This window comes from Gallus gallus, chromosome 9 (assembly GCF_016699485.2).
Source record: "Gallus gallus isolate bGalGal1 chromosome 9, bGalGal1.mat.broiler.GRCg7b, whole genome shotgun sequence".
Taxonomy (NCBI): Eukaryota; Metazoa; Chordata; class Aves; order Galliformes; family Phasianidae; genus Gallus; species Gallus gallus.
The window spans coordinates 17,210,445-17,232,071 of record NC_052540.1 but is presented as its reverse complement, the minus strand read 5'-3'; the positions used below and the strand labels follow the sequence as shown (position 1 = coordinate 17,232,071).

Genomic DNA, 21,627 nt, shown 5'->3' with positions numbered 1-21,627 from the left:
AAAAGGACAACCCAGTCATATCCTGACTGTATTTTGTTTAGTTTATTGTATAGGGAATGGCAGTGTCTGCAGTAGTATCACTAATTTCATATTGCCTGGCTTAATATGGTAGCAATAATATGGTTTATGGAGTACCAATAGGAGTTCTATACGTGGAAGGTTGGTTTTGCTCATATGGGTATAACGGAGTGAAGGGGGGGATGCTGGAGCTTCTCTTCCACCCTGCTCTTGGTGACTCAGGACTCCAGGGTGGCTTCCTATTGACGTATGTCAATTTCTCATGTCTAAAATGGGGATTAAAAGAATGCACCATAGGAGTGGTATGAAAGCAAATTCCAAACTAAAATGCACACCATGGTGTCTAGTTAAGTAAAACCTGAATGTATTTCTTAGGTAGGATTTTACAAATATGGGCCTGCGGTGCGGGTTTTTTTTTATTGTATGTATCAGAAAGGAAATGGAAATGTTTGAGACCAGTTGGTCTCATCTCACCTTAGAGGGAGCAGAAATAAGTTAGTTGTTTCTGCATGACCAGCGTGCCTAAACAAGAAAGGTATGCAGTGGAAGAAAAAATAGGTCATGAGTGGAGAGTGTTTAGAAGCTGGAGTGCTGGAAGGAATGACCGTATGCGTGGGGACAGCCTGTTGTTCCCAGGGAGGGCACTGTGCAGTCGCTGTGAATTCAGGGCTGGCTGGAAGGCCATGCTAGTTCTGCCGGACACTGAAGTCAACTTTAGCATTAATTCATCAGTTCTGGGTTAGAGCTGTCAGCTGCAGGGAGCGGGAGCTTTTCGGTAAGCCCTTCCATTTCAGCTGTTTCTTACACCGATACCTGCAGGGTTCCTCTGCTGCAGTGACAAGAAGCTCTGCACGATCACAGGGTCGCTTTGGGAAGTGGTTTTTGGTTCCTTGTGTTCAGGCATTTGAGCCTATAGCTTTTATCTGCTTTGAGTACCACAGCCTCTGGGAGCACACGGGCTACCGAACGAGAGCATTTCTTTATATGGAAGAGTTGTGGACTTTAAACAAAGATTGAAATACCATTCCCTATTGCAAGAACCTGCAGCAGAGGGACCTGCTGCTTCTCTACTATCTCCCCAATGCTTATTGAGGGACGTTGATTTTCACTGTCCTTTGTGCTGCTTTTCTCCAGCTGTTTTGTGCACATGTACCAAATGTACAAACAGTGGGTGCTTATGAAGCCCAGAAGCGTTTGTCACCTCAGCTAATTAAAGGGCGGTGCTGCCGGCACCGGGCACCCAGCCCCTGCCTCCTGTGCTTTCGTTGGGGTTTCCGGCACCGGGCAGAGGGGCTCTGAGGCCAGGGTTGCAGGGGGGGCCTGGGCTGGAGGCAGCTTTCACGTACAAACGTCCCTGCGCAAAAGTGGCTGCGCCTAACCTGCTGACTGGGGAAGAAGCTCTGGCAAATATATATCCTTAAAAAATTAATCAAAATCCTGGCAGATGTAAAGGGCAGAGAAGGGGTTACTTCCCCTCACCTCCCCGTCTCCATTTCACAGCCGGCCCTCCCCTCTGCCCTCGCTGCAGATGGCCGCCGCTCCCCCCCCCCGCCCCGCCGACCCTCACTAAACATGGCGGCCGCCGCTCTGTCCCGCGGGGGGAGCCGGGAGGTGGAGGGGGAGGAGGCGGAAGCGGACGTGACGTCAGCCTGCGGCCCGGCGGCGGGGCAGGAGGCGGCGGCCGCGGCACGGGGGCCCCGCCGGCGGCGCGGCGGTTGCCTGGTAACGGCGGGGCCTGGGGAGTGAGGGGGTCCGCGGCCTGCACCGCTGTCCGTCCCGCTGTTCTGCAGGACTGCGCGGGGAGCTGCAGCCCGGCCTCGTTTGGCCCTATCCGTACTGCCCGGGCCTGGCCGAGGGAGAAGGCTGTGACCTCCAGGCGGGAACCGGGGTTAAAGTGGAGGACTTGGGGTGAGGCGTGCTTGGAAACGAGCCGTACGAAATCGGTGCTGAAGCTGTGCTCGTGCTTTGTGAGCAGCTGTCAGCGTGTGTGGTGGGGAAGGTTAAGGGTTTGCCAGCATAACGCCTTCCTTCGATTCGTAGCATTGCTGTTTCTTTTAATTACGGACTGAGAACACGTTGATTTTCACTGATGTGGGTTCCCTGCGTGTTTTGGTCACTTTATGCAACTTTCCCCACAGTTACATCATGGCGGAGGCCGCCGTGTCCCCGCTGAAGCACTTCGTGCTGGCCAAAAAGACCATCACTGCCATCTTCGAGCAGCTGCTGGACTACGTCACTGAGGGGGCTGCTTTTGTGGAAGGTCGGTTTTTAGCTTGACGTGAGGCCTGGTCCATTGCTTTGCATTGACTTTATGGTAGCGCAGCATACGTTACGGTATACATCGTTGTGCTGCTTGTGTGAATGTATGCCTTTGAACATCACTGTGTTTTTTGCTTGAGGAAAGCAAAATCCTGTGCTAGCAGCCATACCTAGGATGGTTGTGCCTAATAACAGCTGGGTGCATCGTGTGGCAGCGGCTGCTTTCTGTGATGGTGGAAGCTGAGCTACCTCACATGGCTTGGCACCATTTACAGCCCTGTTTCAGTTCCTTACACATAGGAAAAAAGTACAGACAGGCTCTGCTACCTGTTAAGTAGGTTGATCCGCCTAATAGGAAAGCAGATTGTAAAGATACAATGCAAAGAAATCCTGGTTACAACACCACAGGTTTCAGCAGTGTGGAGGTGCACATTGCCACACAGGTTGGTTGCTCATCACTCTGCTGAGCTCTGTGCTGTGAGGACAGCCCAGCCCGGCTCTGGTGTCCATGGCAGTCCTCGTTGGGCTTTCTGAAGGAGGCAGTGTCACAAAGAGTGGGGCCAGGCAGTAAACCCATGGACACAGCCTGGTGTGCTGAAAAGGGTTGTTCATGTTCTGAGATCTGTGCATTCTCTTTAAATGTAGATAGGTTTTAACTTTAGCAGTGAGTCTGATTCATCTGTAGTGATTTAACATGATTTCCCAAGTGCTGTGTAGAGCTGTCAAATGATGGGCTCATATCAGGGAGTTATTTTTACTTTCTTACTGCTGCATAGCTAAAATTTAGACATATCTTTGGTATGCAAAGTATTGATAATGTAGATCGTGTATCTCAGAGCGTGCATTCTGTATGTGATAGCTTTTGTTATTCTTTTCTACATGTAGCAACATACAGGAACCCAGAGCTTGAGCATGTAGCAACGGAAGATGAATTAGCAGAAATACAGGCATATAAGAAGAAGTTGGCAGTGATCGGTGAGGTGCTTTCACGGAGACACATGAAAGTGGCATTTTTTGGCAGGTAATGAATGAATTTGATCTCTTTCAGAACTTAATGTCCATGTTTGTAAATTATCTGTACCAGAATTAGTTCTTCATTATACAGTTATTCTTTGAACATGCTCACTCCTACCATCATGGGTGCTAAATATTTCTGTGACACCATCTTGTTCTATTTGTGTAGTTTAATAATGAATATCTTGTTACATATTTTTATTGATAGGTTACATAAAATAATTCTTTCGTGTAGGTCCATTGTTTTACTTAGGAAGATCAGAGTTAGTTGCCTTCTCCTGAACGTTCTGTTTGTTTAACATGGCGGCTTTGTTTGTTCAGTGTATTTGTTGTACTGAACTACTGTTTTTAAGAACTTCTGTTGATGTGTTTGATAAGTACTAAAAAACAAAACTTGGAGCTGTTCATTTCCACATATAAGCAACTGAAGAAAAATAGGCAGTGTTAGAGGCCCTCGCTGTGCTGGTTGTGCCATTAGTTTGGTAGGTCTGTGTGGTGCTTATCAGGGAAGACAGTAACAGTGCATTACATGGCTTGCAGATAAATCTGAACACTACGTGAATTTCTGCTGCCCTGGAATCACTAGCAAGGAAAAATCCGAATTCACTGTCTTTGGTATTATTACAGATTGAGTATCAAATATTTTGCATGTTTAGTTAGCATTTTCAAAGTTATGGATTATTTAAGTGGTTACATATATTTTCTGGAATACGACTCTTTTTTAATTGAAAAAAATTGCACTGGTATTGAAAAAGGTATGTACAGCATTGGGTGTTGTATGTGGTTACACTCTCACTGCTAGCAGTAGCTCCATTATTTAAAGAAAAACAATGAAAGGAGCTGGGATAAGTCAAGTGTTTGTATCTGAACCTTAGCATTTCACAAAGAAAAGCGGAATGCATTTACTAGCTGTACTACATGGTGAATGTTGCTTCTGCAAACTCAGCGCAGGAAAGGATTAATTAAACCTTAACCTGAACTCTTCCTCTGACATTTTGAATAAATTTGTGAAGTACTGTACACTGAGTACTGAACTTTTTGCTAGAGGAAGTAGCTCCATTAACAAATCACAGCCTGTGCTTACTTCACACTATTGTGTAAGAGTTGAGTCTGAAATCTGTGTGGGTGAGGGCTACTGCAGAGTGGGGCATTGCTGAGAACTTCACGTCTTTGTAGAGGTGCTGAGTTGGTGAACGGTTGCATTGAGTCAAGAGAACACTGGTTTTATTGAGCTACCTTTTCTGTCTGAAATAAGAACAAGACTAAGTTCCATGATTAAAGACAGCATTTGCATTATAAGAATTGCATTCAAGAAATAAATATTATTATCTTTTTGCACACTGCTTCACATCTTCCTTTGGAGGTCTTGATTAAGCTGAGATTATTGTTGATTAAATTGTTTGGTGTTGGCTGTAATGAGAATTCCCAGACAGCAATACTTGGAGGCATATCTCAGGGCATTGGTACAGTACTCCTTTTGCACCACATCTAATGCTTTAGAGGGCTATATCAGAAGCACTGGTTCCTTCCTGACTGGCACAGATCAATGTTTTCTGAAGGCAGTGCATTAAGTTACAGGGGTAGTAATTTCACAAGCATTTTTAGGAGTCGCTGTTAATGCCATCATAGAGGCATTATACTAAGTCCTCTTCTGCCCTGTCATGCAACCTTTTCCTCACATCCTTCTCCAGCTTCTCTGGAATTACTCCCTTCGCTTTGCTGTGAGCAGGAATGTTGAGTTGTTACCTGATCAAAACATAATTCTATCCAAAATATTACATAGGTTTTCCATCAGTTCTTTTCTCTGGGAATTCTAGCACTGGCACAAGGCAGAGGGCAGGCTGCCCTTTCTGTGGGACAGGGTGGTGGTATTTAGCAACTGCTTTGCATTGATCTGAGGCATTGTTTTAGGCTAGATGCTTTTTGTGGTGCAGCAAAATTGAACTGCCTTTTTTTTTTTTTTCTTTTTTTCTTTTTAACAGATTCCTTATATAGATACAGATATGCCATGTAAAGGCTGACTTTTCAGTACAGGTTGGGCTTGTTCAGGTGGTACGAGTTATGCACATGGAAATTGGCTTTTGTGGTTGGACAGGCTATGTTGGTATCAAGAAAGAGTGTTGTAATTGCTATTCTGATGAACTTTTCCTGCACTTTCTATTCTTTTCTGGCAAGCCATGATGAAGTGGTTTGATGTTCTCTCACACTCCAAAGGAGCGTGGGCCTAATGTGATTAAAGGGGAGTACATTCAATTCAGAAGGAAGGCGTGCTTGATGCTGCTTCACTGTGCTCAGAGTGCTCTCATTTTCTTTTTCTTTAGAACAAGCAGTGGGAAAAGTTCAGTCATTAATGCGATGCTGTGGGATAAGGTACTTCCTAGTGGGATTGGCCATACAACTAACTGCTTTCTCAGCGTGGAGGGGACTGATGGAGATAAGGCCTACCTCATGACAGAGGGGTCGGATGAGAAGAAGAGCGTCAAGGTAGGGTTCCTGAATGGTCAAGGCCTTTTTTCACAGGAACCTTTTCTCAAAGGTTCTGTCTTTTTAACAACAATTTGAAGTCTAATGAAAGTATAAGGATAACTCATTTATCATTTATAAGCTAGTAGGTGAAACTGAAAACGACAAAGGTGTGTGTCATTGTAGCATGGAGTATACTGAGTGATGTATTTTTGTAGGACTGTCAGTAAGCTCTGTTACTTGCTAGAGGTTAACAGCATCTCTCTCGTTGGCCTTAGGGCACTTATCTTCTTGAACTGCTCACAGTGATGCCTTAAAGCTCTGAGGCAAACTCATGACAGCTCTCAGTATCACATGTAGCCCTGTGAGGAATACCACGTTGTGGCTCAAACAAATCTGTGTGGTTTTTGAAGCACAACTCATGCTTTAAGTAGCAGTGAGTCTTAAGAAGATAGAAAAAAAATGTTTTTTAAAGAAAGGCACAAATATTCACTAGAAGTGAAAATGTTGACAATTTGCAGGAGAACTGAATTAGGCTGGTTTGCAGACTCATTTGTGCTACACACTGCATATTTGTCTTCTCTCTTCATGCTCCTGATAGACCGTCAATCAGCTTGCTCATGCTCTTCACATGGATAAAGATCTGAAGGCCGGCTGTCTGGTCCATGTCTTCTGGCCCAAGTCCAAGTGTGCGCTGCTGAGGGACGATTTGGTCTTAGTGGACAGGTATGTTTTCTGTTGCAACAAACACTTCCTCAAGTAAATATGCCCCTGCAGCGTGGTTATCAGGTTGCAAAGTTACTGAGTGGTGCTTTTTATTCCCCCTCTTCTCCCAGTAGCACAGAGCTTGTTCTTTGCTACATAGTGCTGCCTGTCATTGCTCTGCCGATTCTGGCGTTGTAGCAGTTGGAACAGAAAGGTGTCCTGTGAGTGCTGCAGGAGGGACTTGCTTTTGGCTGAGCGTGCTGCCACCTTTAGAACAAGCAGCATAGAAGTGTGACCAAGGTCAATGCAGCTGTAAACCTTTTGCTCGTTCCTTGTCCTTAAATGCTCCTGACCGATCATGTGAAGAGTGAGCAGCCTGGACTTTGTATCTGAAAGTTTATTTTAAGGGCTGCAGGACGTACGTGTCACACTAGTGAGTGCCCTGAAAATGTAACTGTCACTGTTGGTTAATGTGGCTTATGTGTTGAGCTGACACTTCCCCTGGTCTGAACCAGAAATAACTGAGGTTTTGCAGACATGAGCTAATGCTTATATTCCACTTGTTTTTGAAAAACTGACAGCTTTATAGTCCTAACTTCATTTTAATCGTTACGTTCTGCAAACTGTGCATAGGTTTATAACTTTAAATAGGCCTTTATTAGTGGAAGAGCACATAATGAATAACTTCTTTTTGATTACAATCTAAAATTTGGGATATGGGGAGGAAGAGCATTCTGCCTGGATTGCTGACAGACATGATGCTTTTCTGGCTGTTCTGATCTGCATATTTATTCACTGCATTTTGCAACGAGTTGATGGTCAAATAAGTGCCAGATAAGTGCTAAATGGTAATGAGCTTTTTCTTCACCTTAAACTTGACTTCAGCATTAGACTAAAAGTGTAAAACTTTCTATCTTAACTGTAATGTCCTCAAGTGATCCCAATCTATTTTTATCACTGTGTAGAGATAGGGTACTCCGTTGCTGGATAAGTGAATTTGTTTTCTGTTATCAACAGTCCTGGCACAGATGTGACTACAGAGCTGGACAGCTGGATTGACAAATTCTGCTTAGATGCTGATGTGTTTGTCTTGGTTGCCAATTCTGAATCAACTCTCATGAACACGGTATGGTGTGCAGTGCCTTCCATTAGTTCTTTGTTTAATGCTTACAGTGGAAACATTCAGCAGTGCCTTTTTTTCTGTGGCTAGAAGTTCAAGCAGGAAATGTAACTATTTTGTGGTTCAAGCTAATATAATTTAGTTGAAGAATGCAGTTAGAGATGAAGAACGGCTTCTGGTTGTAGAAAGCAGAGTTGGTGTGGTGGATGAGAGTATGATGGTGGTACAACTAAGGAAGGCTTCACAGTTTCAGCCAGGCGTCTTATGGGGGGCAAAAAAAAAAAGAGCAGATACTGCCATGTCATATTTTATGTGTTTTTTCTGTTCCCCAACAAATATTGTGCCTGTCACACAGTTGGGAGCAAACTTAATGGAAGGTGAGAAAAATTGAAGGAGATTCAGTTTCATAATAAAGAAGAAAGACAATAAATGATGTGATCGGTGCATAGAAGAGTTGACTTTTTTGTTGCAGTGTTTTTTAAAGTATCTGTTTTGGAAGCTTTATTAATTGTACTTCTGCCCATTTTTAGACAAGTCAGCAGCACTGTTGGCTTGTGTCATTGGCATCAGTTTTAAGAGACTTGATGACTTCTGAACTATGAGAAGCTGTTGTTTTTTTGCTGGATGTTTGTGGTTTTCAATGCTAATGAACTATTTTTAATACGAATCTTTAAACAACCTTGTTCATAGTCAGATCTCTTACAGAAGAATGTATGACAGTTTCAGATGCCTGGAAAGTTTTCTGTTTGTGTTTTAATTCTTAGGAAAAACATTTTTTCCATAAAGTGAACGAACGGCTCTCTAAGCCAAATATCTTCATCTTGAACAATAGATGGGATGCCTCTGCATCAGAGCCCGAATATATGGAAGATGTAAGTGACTTGGTGGCTCTTGCTTGGATAGATGTATACATATATACAGAGAGGTTATAATATATTTGTGTGTGTGTGCTTTTATGCACATGGAGGTGTATATCTGTATGAATTGCCAAGGTAATACACTTACTAGAATGAAAACAATAGCTTTGTCTTATTGGTTAAAGGATAGGTTGCTTGATCCAAAAATGGAAATAACTCGCTGCTTCAAACTGCACTGTATGCAGGCAGGTAATGCAGGGGAAGGCTTGTTTAGAACCTTTGTCTTCCACAGTGAGCTTGTTTTAAATGTTCTTTGTCTTACCTTTTAATTTTGTAGTGATACTGCTGCCTGAGGGTACAGATTATACGTGTTAAAACATGTTGGAATAGCTGTCAGTGTACTCTTCAGCTCTTTCTGAGGGCATCTGGCTTGCAGGAATGCTCAGTACTCTGCATATGGGGAATGGATCAGTTACCTCAGTACCTGACTGAGATAGGTAACATACATAACTAAAGGCAGTTCTAGAGGGAAATATGTTTGCTTCCAGGACTGATTAAGTGATTTAAAAGCAGCTGCTGCATCGGTAGGATTAGAAAGCATCTAATGTCTAAGGCTGGTTCAGGCATGGTTTGTTTTGTGCTCGGATGTTTTGATGTGATGGCAGCTCAGTTGTTTTTGCCTTTTTCTCATGAGCTTTCCACCTTTTCCTCAGGTGCGCAGGCAGCACATGGAGCGCTGTCTGACTTTTCTGGTTGATGAGCTCAAAGTTATTGATCCTGTAGAAGCGAGGAATCGCATCTTTTTTGTCTCAGCAAAAGAAGTTCTGAGTGCCAGGAGACAGAAGGCCCAAGGGATGCCAGAGAGTGGTGTGTAGGAACTCTTTTTTTATTATTCCTTAAATGCAGAAAAAAATATCATAAAGCCTGATAAAGGTGATTTGGACAGTCGTGCTGTGTTGTTCTCTCCCTTATGGTCTGTTATGTTCCACAGGAGGAGCACTTGCTGAAGGGTTTCAAACAAGATTCCAAGAATTCCAAAATTTTGAGCAGATATTTGAGGTATTTATGATGGACTTTTTTAACTGCCTCTTTTACTGATGCAAAGGTAACTTTTGTTTATGCGTAGCTTAACTTTACTGAGCGTGACCTTGGTGAACAAGCAGAGGATTGTCAAGTATTCTAACCATGTGACAGCTGTGCCTTATCTTCTGGCTCTGTTCATCAGTTGCCTCTTAGAACAGCAGGTAGAACAGAGTGTTGTTCAGTGAGGGAAGGGGTCAAAGCTGGGTTCTATGCTCATGTTTTGAGATCTCAATACCAGTACAGTATAGATGATAAGAGACTGCTCTTAGAAATGATTGTATCCCTTAATAACCATTAGCTGCTAAAATGCCTGCTGTACCGTAAGACTTATTTTGTTCTGCACATGTAGCTTTGTAATTCATTATTGCAATCCAGCACTCAAACAGTAAGGTACTGTGTTTCACTAATATAAAGGTAAATATGTACTTGCATTTTTAAAGCCAGAGTTTTGAAATTATCACCATTATCTGCCTCTTAGCTCTGATACTGTGAACACTAACACTTTTTTTGCATCCTTGGTGCTGTGCTTGAAACCATCCTTTACCCTCAGTTCAGCTGCAGTCATAGCTGAGTTCACATGTTCTTCAGCAGTAGGTCTGGCTAGATAATCAGTTGATTCCTGTGTGATAGGATCCATTTATCTTGTGGAATTTGATAACAAATAACAGCTTTAGAGTTATCTTAAATTGAGGTCTTGGTTATGCCTTGATTGTTAAGGCTTTATCTGCACTGTTATGGAAGATGACTGAGATGTTGAAATAATTAGTTCAGAATACAGACCGCACGTATGTCCATTGAAGTTTCTTGCTTGGGTTTCTACTTGTAACCAAACACGTATTTTTGTTTGTCATTTTTGTCCTTAGACTATAGTAGGGCACTTTCAACTAGTAGGGAAAAAGTGGAAATTAAGTTTTTAAATCAATTACTGCCATGCATTTTTGCTATGCACTGTATCCAAAGCACTTCTTTTTCTATAAAATCTCTCGTAGTTACAGTTATGCATTCAACACAGGATATTTTAAAATTGGCAGACATGTGACTTCTTAACTTATTTGGTGTTATAAACGCTCAGCACATCGGTAGATCAGATTTGTGTCCAGTCTCAAGCTGGACACTCAAATGAGAGTCATCTGTTCCAAGGTCACAACCACCAAAATGATCCATCCTGAAGTCACAGTAAACGTTTTGCTGCATCCAGTGAACTGTATGCAGGTCTCTTCAGTGAATATTCTACATAAACCCACAAACCAGTTATGTCACAGGTTGTAGGGTTTGCGGAGTTGCTTCACCAAACAGAAATGGTGTATGGAGGAGTGGAAAAGGCATGCAGGGCAGAATGGTAGTTCTGGCTGTAATGTAGAATGAATAACACAGCCTGAATTAGTACCCTGCAGCAGGGTCCTTCCCTAATGGCAAAAGACTGTCTGGCTATGCTGGGAGGCAGTAGACTTACAGTGGGTTTGGTTATGTTATTGGAACATTGAAAGCTTTTCTCTTTGTTTCAATAGATGGTTATTTACAGACTAACAGCTAAAATGCTCCTGTCCTCCTCTTACCTTTTCTGGTCATATAATTAACCTTTGTGTTTTTCCTAGTGCTCTAACTTGGATTGTCTGGTTGTGTTGTGAGTGACTGTCGTCCTTTTACCTACCACATACTAATGCTGGGAAGACTCTTTCCTCTGTGTCTAGTCTAGCTCTAACAATGTGCTGATATTTCTGAAACTCTGGCCTTTCATTGCTGATTTCTAGATCTGCTTCATCGAGGAACAGGGAATATATTTTATTCATTTTGTTTCTTTTGTTTTAATCTATTATTTGTAGATAGCTGCAGTTTGTTTTTACAGTGTATGCTGAGGTCATAGACGAGTCTTTTAGAAGCAACATGAATGTTGTTTGTGCTGTCTATGGATTAGGAATAATTAAAAAAAAAAAAACCTACACAAAACAGCACTACCACAAAGCAGGTCTGAGCTCAGGAATGCAGGTGCTTGCTTCCTTCCCCCTGAGTACAGAAGATCTGCTGCTTTGTGGTCACAGTGCAGGCTGAGCTCCAACACCTTTTATTGGCCACATGCCTCACGATGCATGGGTACTTAAAGTCTTAATTTATGACCAATCACAACTGATTTGCTTTCCCCCACATTTAACATTTATACATCTTTCAGTTTATTTTTTGTAACACCTGAATTGCTGTGCAGTATTCAAGATTGCAGATTGATGAGAGATTTTTAGAGCGTTCTGTGCTGATAGATTTAACACTTCAACAATACGGTAGGGACTGTTGGGCAACTTTTGTTTCTAATTCCTAATTATATAATTTGTGCCTGGACTGTCAGTATTGACATAAGCTTCTGATATTTACTGACACCGAGCTGCTGCCTGAGGCCGTGAATATTTATTGCAACAAAAAGAACTCAAGCAAAGCAGTACTGCCAGGGGTCACATTAGACATTCATTGTTCCCAATAGACAGTCAGGAGAGTTTTCAGAAGAGCTGGATTTCTCTAACGTAGACACCGAGTTTGGTTTTTGTTTCCATTCCTCATTTGTTTTAGACAAAAAACCTCTGCACATTACTGTGAGTGAACGTGAAGGTAGAGATCTGCTGCTATAGGTTCATTTGAGATTTCAGTTCTGTTGTCTTTTGATTTCTGTATGTTTTCTCTTTTTGTTTCTCATGGGTTTAAGTTCATGCTAATAGCAGCAAGTGCTTTCTGACAGTGAAATTCCAGAAGGTGTTGGTATGGAATTGCAGTAATGTGTTGTGGCTTGGGCTCCTCGCAGGAGTGTATCTCGCAGTCAGCCGTGAAAACCAAGTTTGAACAGCACACTATCAGAGCTAAACAGATAATAGATACTGTGAAAAACATTATGGACGCCATAAACGTAGCTGCAGCAGAGAAAAGGTAGGTGTGTGTGTTGGAGGGCTGTTGGTGTTGGTTTCTCCAGGTCATCCAAGGAGCCGTTTCCATGCTGGTGGTTTCTTGGGTCATTTTGGACTGTAAAATGAACTTTTTTTTCCCATTTCTTACCAATGGAGAATTTCTCTGGTGTGTCAGTCTGACTGTTCTCTTGCACTGCTCGGTCTTGCCCTTGCTCTGTGATTCCTGCGTAGGGATCCTGGTTTACTTTGTTTTCCTTTGTACTGATTTATAGTCACAAAGATAATCTGTGGGTTTTCCAATCGTTTTTTAAAACTTCAGAGTTTTTTCTCATTGTATCCAGCACCTCAGCAGTCACATTTGGGCCTGCTGCCTTACCTGTAGATGTTTGTTGATGGTAACATTGAGCAACTGTATGAGAGGCTGTAGTGCTCTGATTTGCAAGTGCTTCAGAGTGCTGTAAGGGGTGGGAAGAGCCCATGCCAGCTCTATAGGCTGGGTCACTGGTTCTTTTCAGGTTTTATCCTTAAGTGTCTTTATTCTCTCTTTGCTCACAAAAATATCCTTTAGTGCATGTGGTAATAACTCATATTTTCTCTCATAGTGCCCTGTTTTCGGAGATTTGGATATGTTTTTTCCCCACTTTTGCTGCTGCCTCTTTTCTTTGTCATACACAGTAAACTTGCTGTTGTTTAATCCTTTCCATCCACCTCCCTTCTGTGTCTGTTAATAAAGTGTCTTTATGTCCCAACAGACTCTGCTCTGCCTGTCAAACATTCATCTTCCCTAACATATCAGCATTGAGGAGCTGTCTGTTCACATATTAACCTGTCTCACTTTGTCAGATGCTATGAAAATCTCCTGTGAAACTGTTGGGAAATATTTTGATACCTCCTTCTTTCTGTCTGTTGACGAACCCAAACCTGTGCAGTGACCCCTCTTAGTCTGAGTTGTCTTTTAATGTAACTGCTGATCCTTCAAGATACAACTGCTCTAGATTTTAAGTGTGTTTTGCTTAAACGACAGGCCTAGCACCTTTGAGGAGAGTTGTTTGTGACGAGGTTAGTTTCTGCTGCCTCCTGTTTGCTCTGCAGGGTCACTGGGCTCGTCGTTGGTAAGGAAGAGTTGAATGGTGCTGGTGAGCAGCAGTAGGACAGTTTGAGTGGATTTTTCTTTTCTTTATTTTATAATCAAGAAAGGCTAAGTATCAAAGGCCTCTTGTTCCTGCTCCCTCTTTTAGTTCCAACTCCAAATGCTAATTTTTAAGATATATCAAAGCCCAGTCATTAGAGTTCTATTCAATCAGTGCAGCCTTTAAGTGCCCTTGTAAATTCTGTATCTCCATTGCAGTCATTCTGAAGCAGTCAGTGTTTCTGCTTTGTTCCACTACTGTCACTTTGGAACCTTTTTGGCTGCTCAGTAAGCCGTAAGCTTGGTGGTTCATGCCTAATGGTACGTGCTTGCTTCATTTCTGGGAGAATGCCTGCTGGTAATGGTGATTTCCTTTCTGCTCCGTTAGAGTGCTCTCAATGGAAGAGCGAGAAGACCAGAAGGATAGGTTGGACTTCGTGCGAAATCAGCTGAACATTTTGACAGAAGATACTAAGGAAAAAATCAAACGTGTTACTGAGGAAGTAGAAAATAAAGTAAGTAATGCAGGGAGGGAGGAGTGTGTGTATGACACAGCTGGGCAGATACATGAGTGAATCTGTCAGCACGTGGATGTTGAGCAGTAGGTGAACTTCTTACAAATGACTTCACTCTCAGCGCTGGAGCTGTGGCTGACCACAGGCACTCTGAGCTTCATGGAAGTTTGATCTGAAATTCTGCAAAGATGGACAAAGCAAATCTTGAGTAGATGTGAATTTTGAAGTGTTTGGAGTAGGCACTTTTTAAGGTGGTAGCATAATTTGGGGCGGGTTTTTGCTTTCCTAAATTTGGAGACAACGTTTATGTTCAGAGAGTGTATAAATGAATAGAGACTATCAGATTGTATTAGTCCAGGATGCTTGGCTGGACTGAAGACTGAAGTATTTGATAAGACATTGTTTAAATTCACATCAGCAGTGCTAATTGATGTGTAAGAGATTGCTGGACTGTAATCCACTTCTTCTGTGTGTGTGTCCTGAGCATACAAGAGAAAAAACACTGAGCATCTCCAGTGTCTGTTGGGGAAAAATTGCATTACCCATGGCCTCTGGCATCCCAATCAGCTCATCTGAAACCGCCCGTGGTTGTAAGGAGAAGCCTGCAAGTTTTACCTCTGGACTGATGGAGTTTTTCTGGTTAGCTGCAGAAGCTGATTGGAGGGAGAGTATTGTGACCTTGAAGTGTCCTGACAATAGCAGGTCTTAGCAATGTCAAAAATCTCTCAGGTTCAAATGTTTTCCCTTGTGAACAGCAGTCCCTTTCAGTCACTGACAGAGGTACGTACCCCACCCCAAGGCTTGTGAAGTGCATTTGAACTGTCATCTATATCCCATTTCAAAGAATAAAAAATAAAAAGACACGCTGGCAGTCCTTGCTGAGTGTCAGGTAATTGAGTTATTTGTTGTAACAGAGTTAGTTTGGAAGCCTGTTTCCACCCTGTCTGGAAAAGATAGGAGAGGCATTGCATTTTGTCTTTCAGGTCTCCTCTGCCATGACTGATGAGATTTGCCGACTTTCAGTTCTAGTTGATGAATTTTATTCAGACTTTCACCCTTCTCCTCAAGTACTGAAGCTCTATAAGACAGTAAGTTTTCTTTAACTTCTATCTTTTCATGATTTGCTTATTGTTTTATATGACACTTTGTTTAAGCATTACAGAACTTTTGTTTTATGACACACGTGTCTCTGCCCTGTCCTGGCTCTGCAAAATGCCCAGAGCAGACTCCATAGGTGTTGGTGGGATTCGTCTCTCTCTGTGTAGACCAATGAATTCACCTACTGAATTGTGACTGACTGCTTTGTAGGGCAGCGTGGTACCGGTGTGCCCTTCAGTGTCCCATTTTCATTAGAAATACGTGCTTTTCCATATGCCTTTTAGTGATAACAAGCCTAGAGAAATCCTGCCTGTGTCACTTCAGATTTTCAGTCACAATTCAAAGGCATCTTATTTTCATGGGAACCTGCTTTAGTTCCCACTGCAAATAACAACACCTACTGTTTAACATACCTCTGAACACTGTAATTAATTGATGAGCTAAACAGAAGTTGATGAGCATATTTTCTTTATGAACCTTCAGGAACTCAACAAGCACATAGAAGATGGTTTGGGAAAGAACCTGGCGGATCGTTGCTCCAGTGAAGTCAATGAGTCGATGCATCAGTCGCAGCAGGAGATCATCGGTAATGTGGGAAAAGCAGAATGTTGGCTTTTTGTTCAGAGGGGGCAATTTGGGAAAATTTGCTTTTAGAATTATTTTCTTTATGAACGTGTTTTAATGTTTACACGATACAACGGTAAGGGGAAACCATCCTGGCTCAGGACTGTCTCTGGTAACAGCCAGTAACAGATGCTTGGGGAGGAGGAAGGATGAACCAGGGTCAGTGTTGTGATCCATGCCCGGCTGAGGGACTTCTGAATCAAAATGCAGCATCTGAATTAATGGTTTAAGCAAGTAATAATGGACTTCCCTCTGGGAACTTGCCTAATCCTTTTGTAACCCCATTTTAGCCATGAAACACAGTAATTGTCACATGATGTCTCTACAGTAAAGTCTTCTCTCCAGGTCGCTCTGAATTAACAGGATGGTTTCACAAAGCAGTTGTGGTGGGGTCCTGATTTAACACTCTGGTTTTTTGGAGATGTTGGGTGTGTTTTTGTCGTAGCAATGTTTCCTCTGTAATGTTAATGCATATCCGCTTCTTCTGCTCTGGTCTGTTTCTGGTAATAAAAGATTCAGAGCAAGATGATTGAATTACATGAAGCCTTGTTATCTTATTCAGTAATGTTGCCTTTTCTGTATGGCACCACCAAACGGCTGGATAAACAAACTTATTTGTAGTCATCCTTATCTTTTACCATTGCTGGAGTCTTTAAGTTAATGTGTCCTTTTTTTGACCGTGGTGCTTTATCTACAAGTTGCTTTTGTGTGGCAGTTTTATCAGAGCAGCGAATGGGCCGCTCTGTTAGGATCCGGGCTGCTAAAATGCTCAAGGATTTCTTTCTCTGTGTTCTTGTTTGTTTGTTTGTTTGTTTGTTTGAAAAGTCATTTTGGATTCTTGTAGTTCTCAAAGCTGGTCAGCACTGCAAGGATTCTACTTGGGAATATACTGTCAGGCTTTCAGTGTTAACTCATCCTCACTATTCGGTTCTGTTTCTAGAAAACCTGAAACCATTGTTGCCTTCTGGTGCTCAGAATCAGCTCCACTTGCTGATTCCGTGCAGGAAGTTTGACCTCAGCTATGATCTAAACTGTCACAGTCTGTGTGCGGATTTTCAAGAGGATATCATGTTCCACTTTTCCTTGGGATGGACTTCACTCGTAAACCGGTTCTTGGGTCCTAAACATGCTCAGAGAGTACTGCTGGGACTGGCAGATCCCAATTTACAAGTGAGTGCTTCAGAGACGAGGCTGACCTTTTAAGTGCCTTGTTTTACCTTAATGAGGATATATTGATTTTTTTTTTTAATTACATATTTTTTTAAAATCCTATTTGCTTCTACTGTTCCCCTGCTTGCTGCTGCCCTCCCCTAGTCCCTTTGTGTGAAATATTTTTGGCAAGGGTTGTTTTATTGGATTATATTCGGGGTTAAAAGGGAACCAGAAGTCTTTCCTGTACTTTCTGCTGATGTTGCCTGTTTTCCTTTGGATTGAACGCTCTGGGGAACTTCTTTATTTGTCACATTTGGATCCTTGAGCAGAGCCCTCATTCTAACCTAGTCCCTCTATGGCAGGGAACTGTCAGAACCTCCTCTGCTTATTAGGAACATTGTTCAGACTTCTGTGCTGAAGAGTTGCCTTGAGAAGAACGGAACCCTGAATATATGAAAATAAAACTAATCTCTGTGTAGTTCCATAATGCTTTTGACTCAGGCTGCTGTATTCCACTCTTCTAGATCCCTCGTCCCTTAGCTACCACCCCGTCTGCTGCCAGCCTTCCTGCTGCAACTCCAGAGAACACCTCACCCGATGATTTCATGGTTCCTTTGGTAATGAGTTTAGCTTCACTGACATCACGGACCTCTATGAGCATCATCGTTGTTGGCGGAGTGGCAAGTAGTATTAGCAGCACTCACTGATGGCAGAGATGGGCCGTTCTTTCCTTTCTGGGGTTCCATACCATGCAGCATGAAGCATGTAGTAACTTCTTAGCATGGCTGGGCCAGATGAGCACATGTGATACTCTGGATACAGGGAATCAGATTGTAGTGAGAAAATTGCTGTGATGACACTGAGTGTAGCTGGGCATGTTCTGATTGTGTTCAATTGCTGAACTGTGGGGTGATTTGATAGTGCCTTACATATTGTTGAACTGGTGGGAGCTTTGCTTTTTCCTTCCTCCTTCTGTAACCTGGATGTTCTCCAAGCCATTGGGGTACCAGCAGATTTGGTTAGAGCTGTATTGCTCTACAGTAATATATTTGCTAATCTAATCTAGTAAAAGGGCCTTGAAGACAGAAACAGCAACAAAAAGTGGAAATAAATAATTTCCTTACAGTCCAATTGCATTCTGTAGGGCAATTCTTATTTAAGCTAATGAGTCTTCCTTTTCAGATTTGGAAAACAGTTGGCTGGAAACTCATCTCTCTCTCCTTAAGTATGTATGGGTTATTATATCTCTATGAGAGACTAACTTGGACCACTAAAGCAAAAGAGAGAGCCTTCAAGCAGCAGTTTGTGAACTACGCGACCGAAAAGCTGCAGATGATCGTCAGCCTTACGAGTGCAAACTGCAGCCACCAGGTGCAGCAGTAAGTGCTACACAAGATAAGAAACCTTTGTCAGTGTGGCGTGGGGTTGTCCTGGCAGTGGGTTTGGCTGTACGTGGCGTGGGAAGGCAGCAGAATGTTCTTGCAGCCCCTTAGCATTTATTGTAAGGGACATTTGTAATATTGTTATAGGGAGAAGGTGTTACTGTACCAACAACAGGTGTTGGTAGGTTACAGGTGTGAAGTTGGTAGCTAGAGAGGGTAAGACACGCTCCTCTGCGTGTGAGAGTTTGTAGTTGTGGCCTCTTTAACACGTTACCATGTGGATGGATATGGGAGTTGGCTCAGTTGTAGTGGAGACTGATTTTGGATTTGGCTGCTGCGGTGTGGTTCCTGCCAGCATCCCCATCTCAGACTTAAGGCCTGTAGATACTCAATCGAAAGTTGACAGGTGGGATGTTAGAATAGACTGTGGTACCTTTTTATGATCAAGGTTGCCTTTTAAATTTGGAAAAGAGGCGATTCTCCTGATTTATGCTGTTCTGTAATCCCCTGGCAGAGGGGGGCTTTGGTTGCTGTGTTTTGCTGTGCACTGCAACGCTGTGTGATTTATCCTGTGTTATTTCTGTGGCAGACTTCTGTAAGCTCTGATTACAAACTGGTTTTTCCTTTAGGGAAATGGCCACTACCTTTGCTCGGCTCTGTCAGCAGGTGGATGTTACCCAGAAAAACCTGGAAAAAGAAATTGCCCGTCTTTCCAAAGAAATAGATCAGCTGGAGAACATACAGAGCCACTCCAAGCAACTGAGGTGAGTCTGCATGTTACTGCCAAGAGCCAATTCCTGGCACTGCTGACCTCTGAGATGGATGCATGCTGTTACCATCAACCTAAAAGCGAGGTATACACAGGTGCAGACACCGATACCTCTTTCCTTTTCTCAGAACCAAACAGCTCTTTGCTTAAGAGTTAAATAAATGCGGGCTTCTGCCAAGGAGAATGAGAACTGCTCCTGAAATGCTCTCTCTTAGGCAATCTTTACCTTACTCTGTTGGAGTGGTGGCTTTCTTAAGAGTATCTGTGTCCCACAGGTAAAGTGGGGGGTGACACCTTCCCAGAGAACAGGAGAGCATTAAAGCAGCTGTCAGGTTGTCATTCAGTTCAGTACCATTTTGGTTTTGCCGCCAGCAGTAGGCATTTGTGGAAGAGAAATTTGCAGCAATGGGTGGCTTAGAGACTCAGGAGTTGGCCCAGGCTCCGACCAGAGCAAATGTTCCAGTTTTCTCTCTCAGTGCTGTGGGTTTCAGGAATAGAAACCAAACACGGGTATTGCTTCTGCCCTCTTTGTGATGGTACTGCACTGAAGTGAATACTTTGCTTTTGTTTGTTTTACAGAAATAAAGCCATTCACCTTGAGAATGAACTAGATCGCTTTACAAAGCATTTTCTTCAAAAGAGTAAATAAAGCATCGTTAACTTTCCCGGTGATCCTTTGTAGGACAAAGTAGAAATTCTACAGTTGACACTTCTCTGTGGAGTCACATGAAATGATTTATATTTTTAATCTTATTTTGATTACACTTAATTACTGTAAAGCTTAATTTGGACTCTGACGGTGAACCAAACTGAAGAGCTGTGGGACGCTTAAAAGTGTTGTGTTTGTTTTGAAGATTTGGGGTTGAAAATCTTTAACACTAAATTTCTTTGGGCACTTGAGAATAAAAACCCAAATCCCTTTTGATTTTTGTTAGTGCTTAGTAGGGGCAGGTCTGGCTTCCTGGCATCCAGGAGTTTATGCAGGGGGAGTGCTCATCACTGCTGTCTCTCTCCTGTTCTCAGTTGACTAGGAATAGCCAGGGAAGGAGGATGCTGCTTTCTCATTTGTGCTTGTTTTGGTTTTTTAAGGAAGGGAAGTATGAGCTCCCTCCAGCACGGTGGACAGGAGTCCTGACCACTTTGAAAGCAAGTGGGATTGGGTTGGGAAGATGTTCCCGTTCTTGGATAAGGAAACAAAAGGTGGTAACTGTAGAGCAGTCACTCATGGAATGTGGTAGGCTGTAGTTTCCCCACTGGCTCCTGCATCTCTCGCCAAGATGGCGTTATTAAGTAAAAATAAATAGTTGGTAAAATGGTCGCTTGTCTCTGAGAGCACAGTCGGAACCCACGTTCAGTGAAGTGCAGCAAAGAAGTGGCTGAGTCGGTGGTTTTGAGCCCATTTTTGCATGTTGGAGGGAAAGATTTGGGTGCCAGGCTTCAGCCGGAGCTCATCTACCGCACTCAGAGGTGGAGGCTGTCGGATGGGATTTCCTCACGCAACACCCTGACCTGTTCCTCGGTTCTGCTGTAGCACTGATCTCTGCCACGAGCTGTGACAGGTATGTGGGAGTACTTCCACCTCTGCTCACCTCTAGCAGTGCAAAGCCTCTTCATGTGGCTGCTGACACCTGCAATTGCTGAGCACCTTCATTTTTCTAACCAGACTTTTTAAGGATAACTTATTTTAGAAGAGAAAGCCTTTTCAGAATATTTCTATATTTTTATGGATGTATTAACAAGACTAATGAAATATTCAAATTCAAAACTTATAAGGATTTGCTGTATTCCAGTAAATAAGGGCTATCCTAAAAGGAGATGGATTTTAAAAGCTAATAGTAATGGAATGTTGTTAATAACTTGAAGCTGAAGAGCACTGTTTTCAGCACAGTGTACGGTGGTGTTGGTTTTTGACTGTGCAGCAGCACAGCTCTCCAAACTGGCATTAGCAGTGTGTGAGGGGTCTGAGGTTCACTGAGGAAAACTGTGAATACAAAAAGGAGCGACAGCCCAGCCGTGGTGTTTGTGAGGTTACAGCTGTGTATCGGTGCTCTTGTCTGAAGCATTGTTATGGAGATTGTACCCAGATGGAAACCTTACATGCATGTGGTCTACAGTTATTTATTAAAAAAAAATAACCATCTCTTTTCTCCTGTAGTAATGTTACTTCACAACTGTCAGTAGGGAAAAGAAACCCCCTTGCTTCCACTGTAGGACAAAACCTGCAACCCTTGAGGTGAAATTTAACTGGTGCGTGCCTGCATTTCACCATGCAGTATTGATGTACTTTGTTCAGTGGTGGAGAAAAGAATTGGGAGGAGTGGAAGATGGCACTGCAATTGGAGTTCTGCTGTTCAGAATGAAGGCATGTTGTAAAAAAGTAGTTCTGGTCCAGGATTGGTGGCTAATGAACTTCCTGCTTACTTTATGGAAGCATGACCAGGCCCCGGTGAGTTCATTTAGCCTCCAAAAAGCCATCTTGGTTTAGAAAAAATAGCAATTCCTGAAACACTTGTTCAGAAGGGCAGTGTTATTTGCACAGCATTCTGCTGTTCAA

The 21,627-nt window shown here is 42.8% G+C and overlaps 1 protein-coding gene across 3 annotated transcripts; it reads left to right on the top strand.

The window, feature by feature from the left end:
• Nucleotides 1–608: 608 nt before the first annotated feature.
• MFN1 (mitofusin 1) lies at nt 609–21,213 on the top strand. Of its 3 annotated transcripts, none has more exons than XM_015291425.4 (18): nt 609–793; nt 2,157–2,278; nt 3,163–3,298; nt 5,613–5,775; nt 6,356–6,480; nt 7,477–7,585; nt 8,344–8,451; nt 9,150–9,303; nt 9,428–9,495; nt 12,305–12,426; nt 13,922–14,048; nt 15,032–15,136; nt 15,630–15,732; nt 16,711–16,940; nt 17,447–17,602; nt 18,105–18,301; nt 18,934–19,068; nt 19,653–21,213. In XM_015291425.4, exons 2-18 carry the CDS (start codon nt 2,164–2,166, stop codon nt 19,720–19,722), a joined length of 2,223 nt encoding a protein of 740 aa, XP_015146911.3. In that variant the 5' UTR covers nt 609–793; nt 2,157–2,163; the 3' UTR covers nt 19,723–21,213. The 3 variants fall into 3 exon arrangements, with proteins under 3 accessions (XP_015146911.3, NP_001012949.2, NP_001383114.1); NM_001012931.3 differs by lacking the exon at nt 609–793 and adding an exon at nt 1,647–1,740; NM_001396185.1 differs by lacking the exon at nt 609–793 and adding an exon at nt 1,647–1,926.
• The last annotated feature ends 414 nt before the right edge of the window (nt 21,214–21,627 follow it).

Bases quoted from the DNA above. Each gene is read 5' to 3' on its own strand.
- MFN1 (XM_015291425.4), top strand. From the start codon at position 2,164: ATGGCGGAGGCCGCCGTGTCCCCGCTGAAGCACTTCGTGCTGGCCAAA. The intron at 9,496-12,304 runs GTATTTATGATG...GGCTCCTCGCAG, and splicing joins ATTTTGAGCAGATATTTGAG to GAGTGTATCTCGCAGTCAGC. The intron at 15,733-16,710 runs GTAATGTGGGAA...TTCTGTTTCTAG, and splicing joins GTCGCAGCAGGAGATCATCG to AAAACCTGAAACCATTGTTG.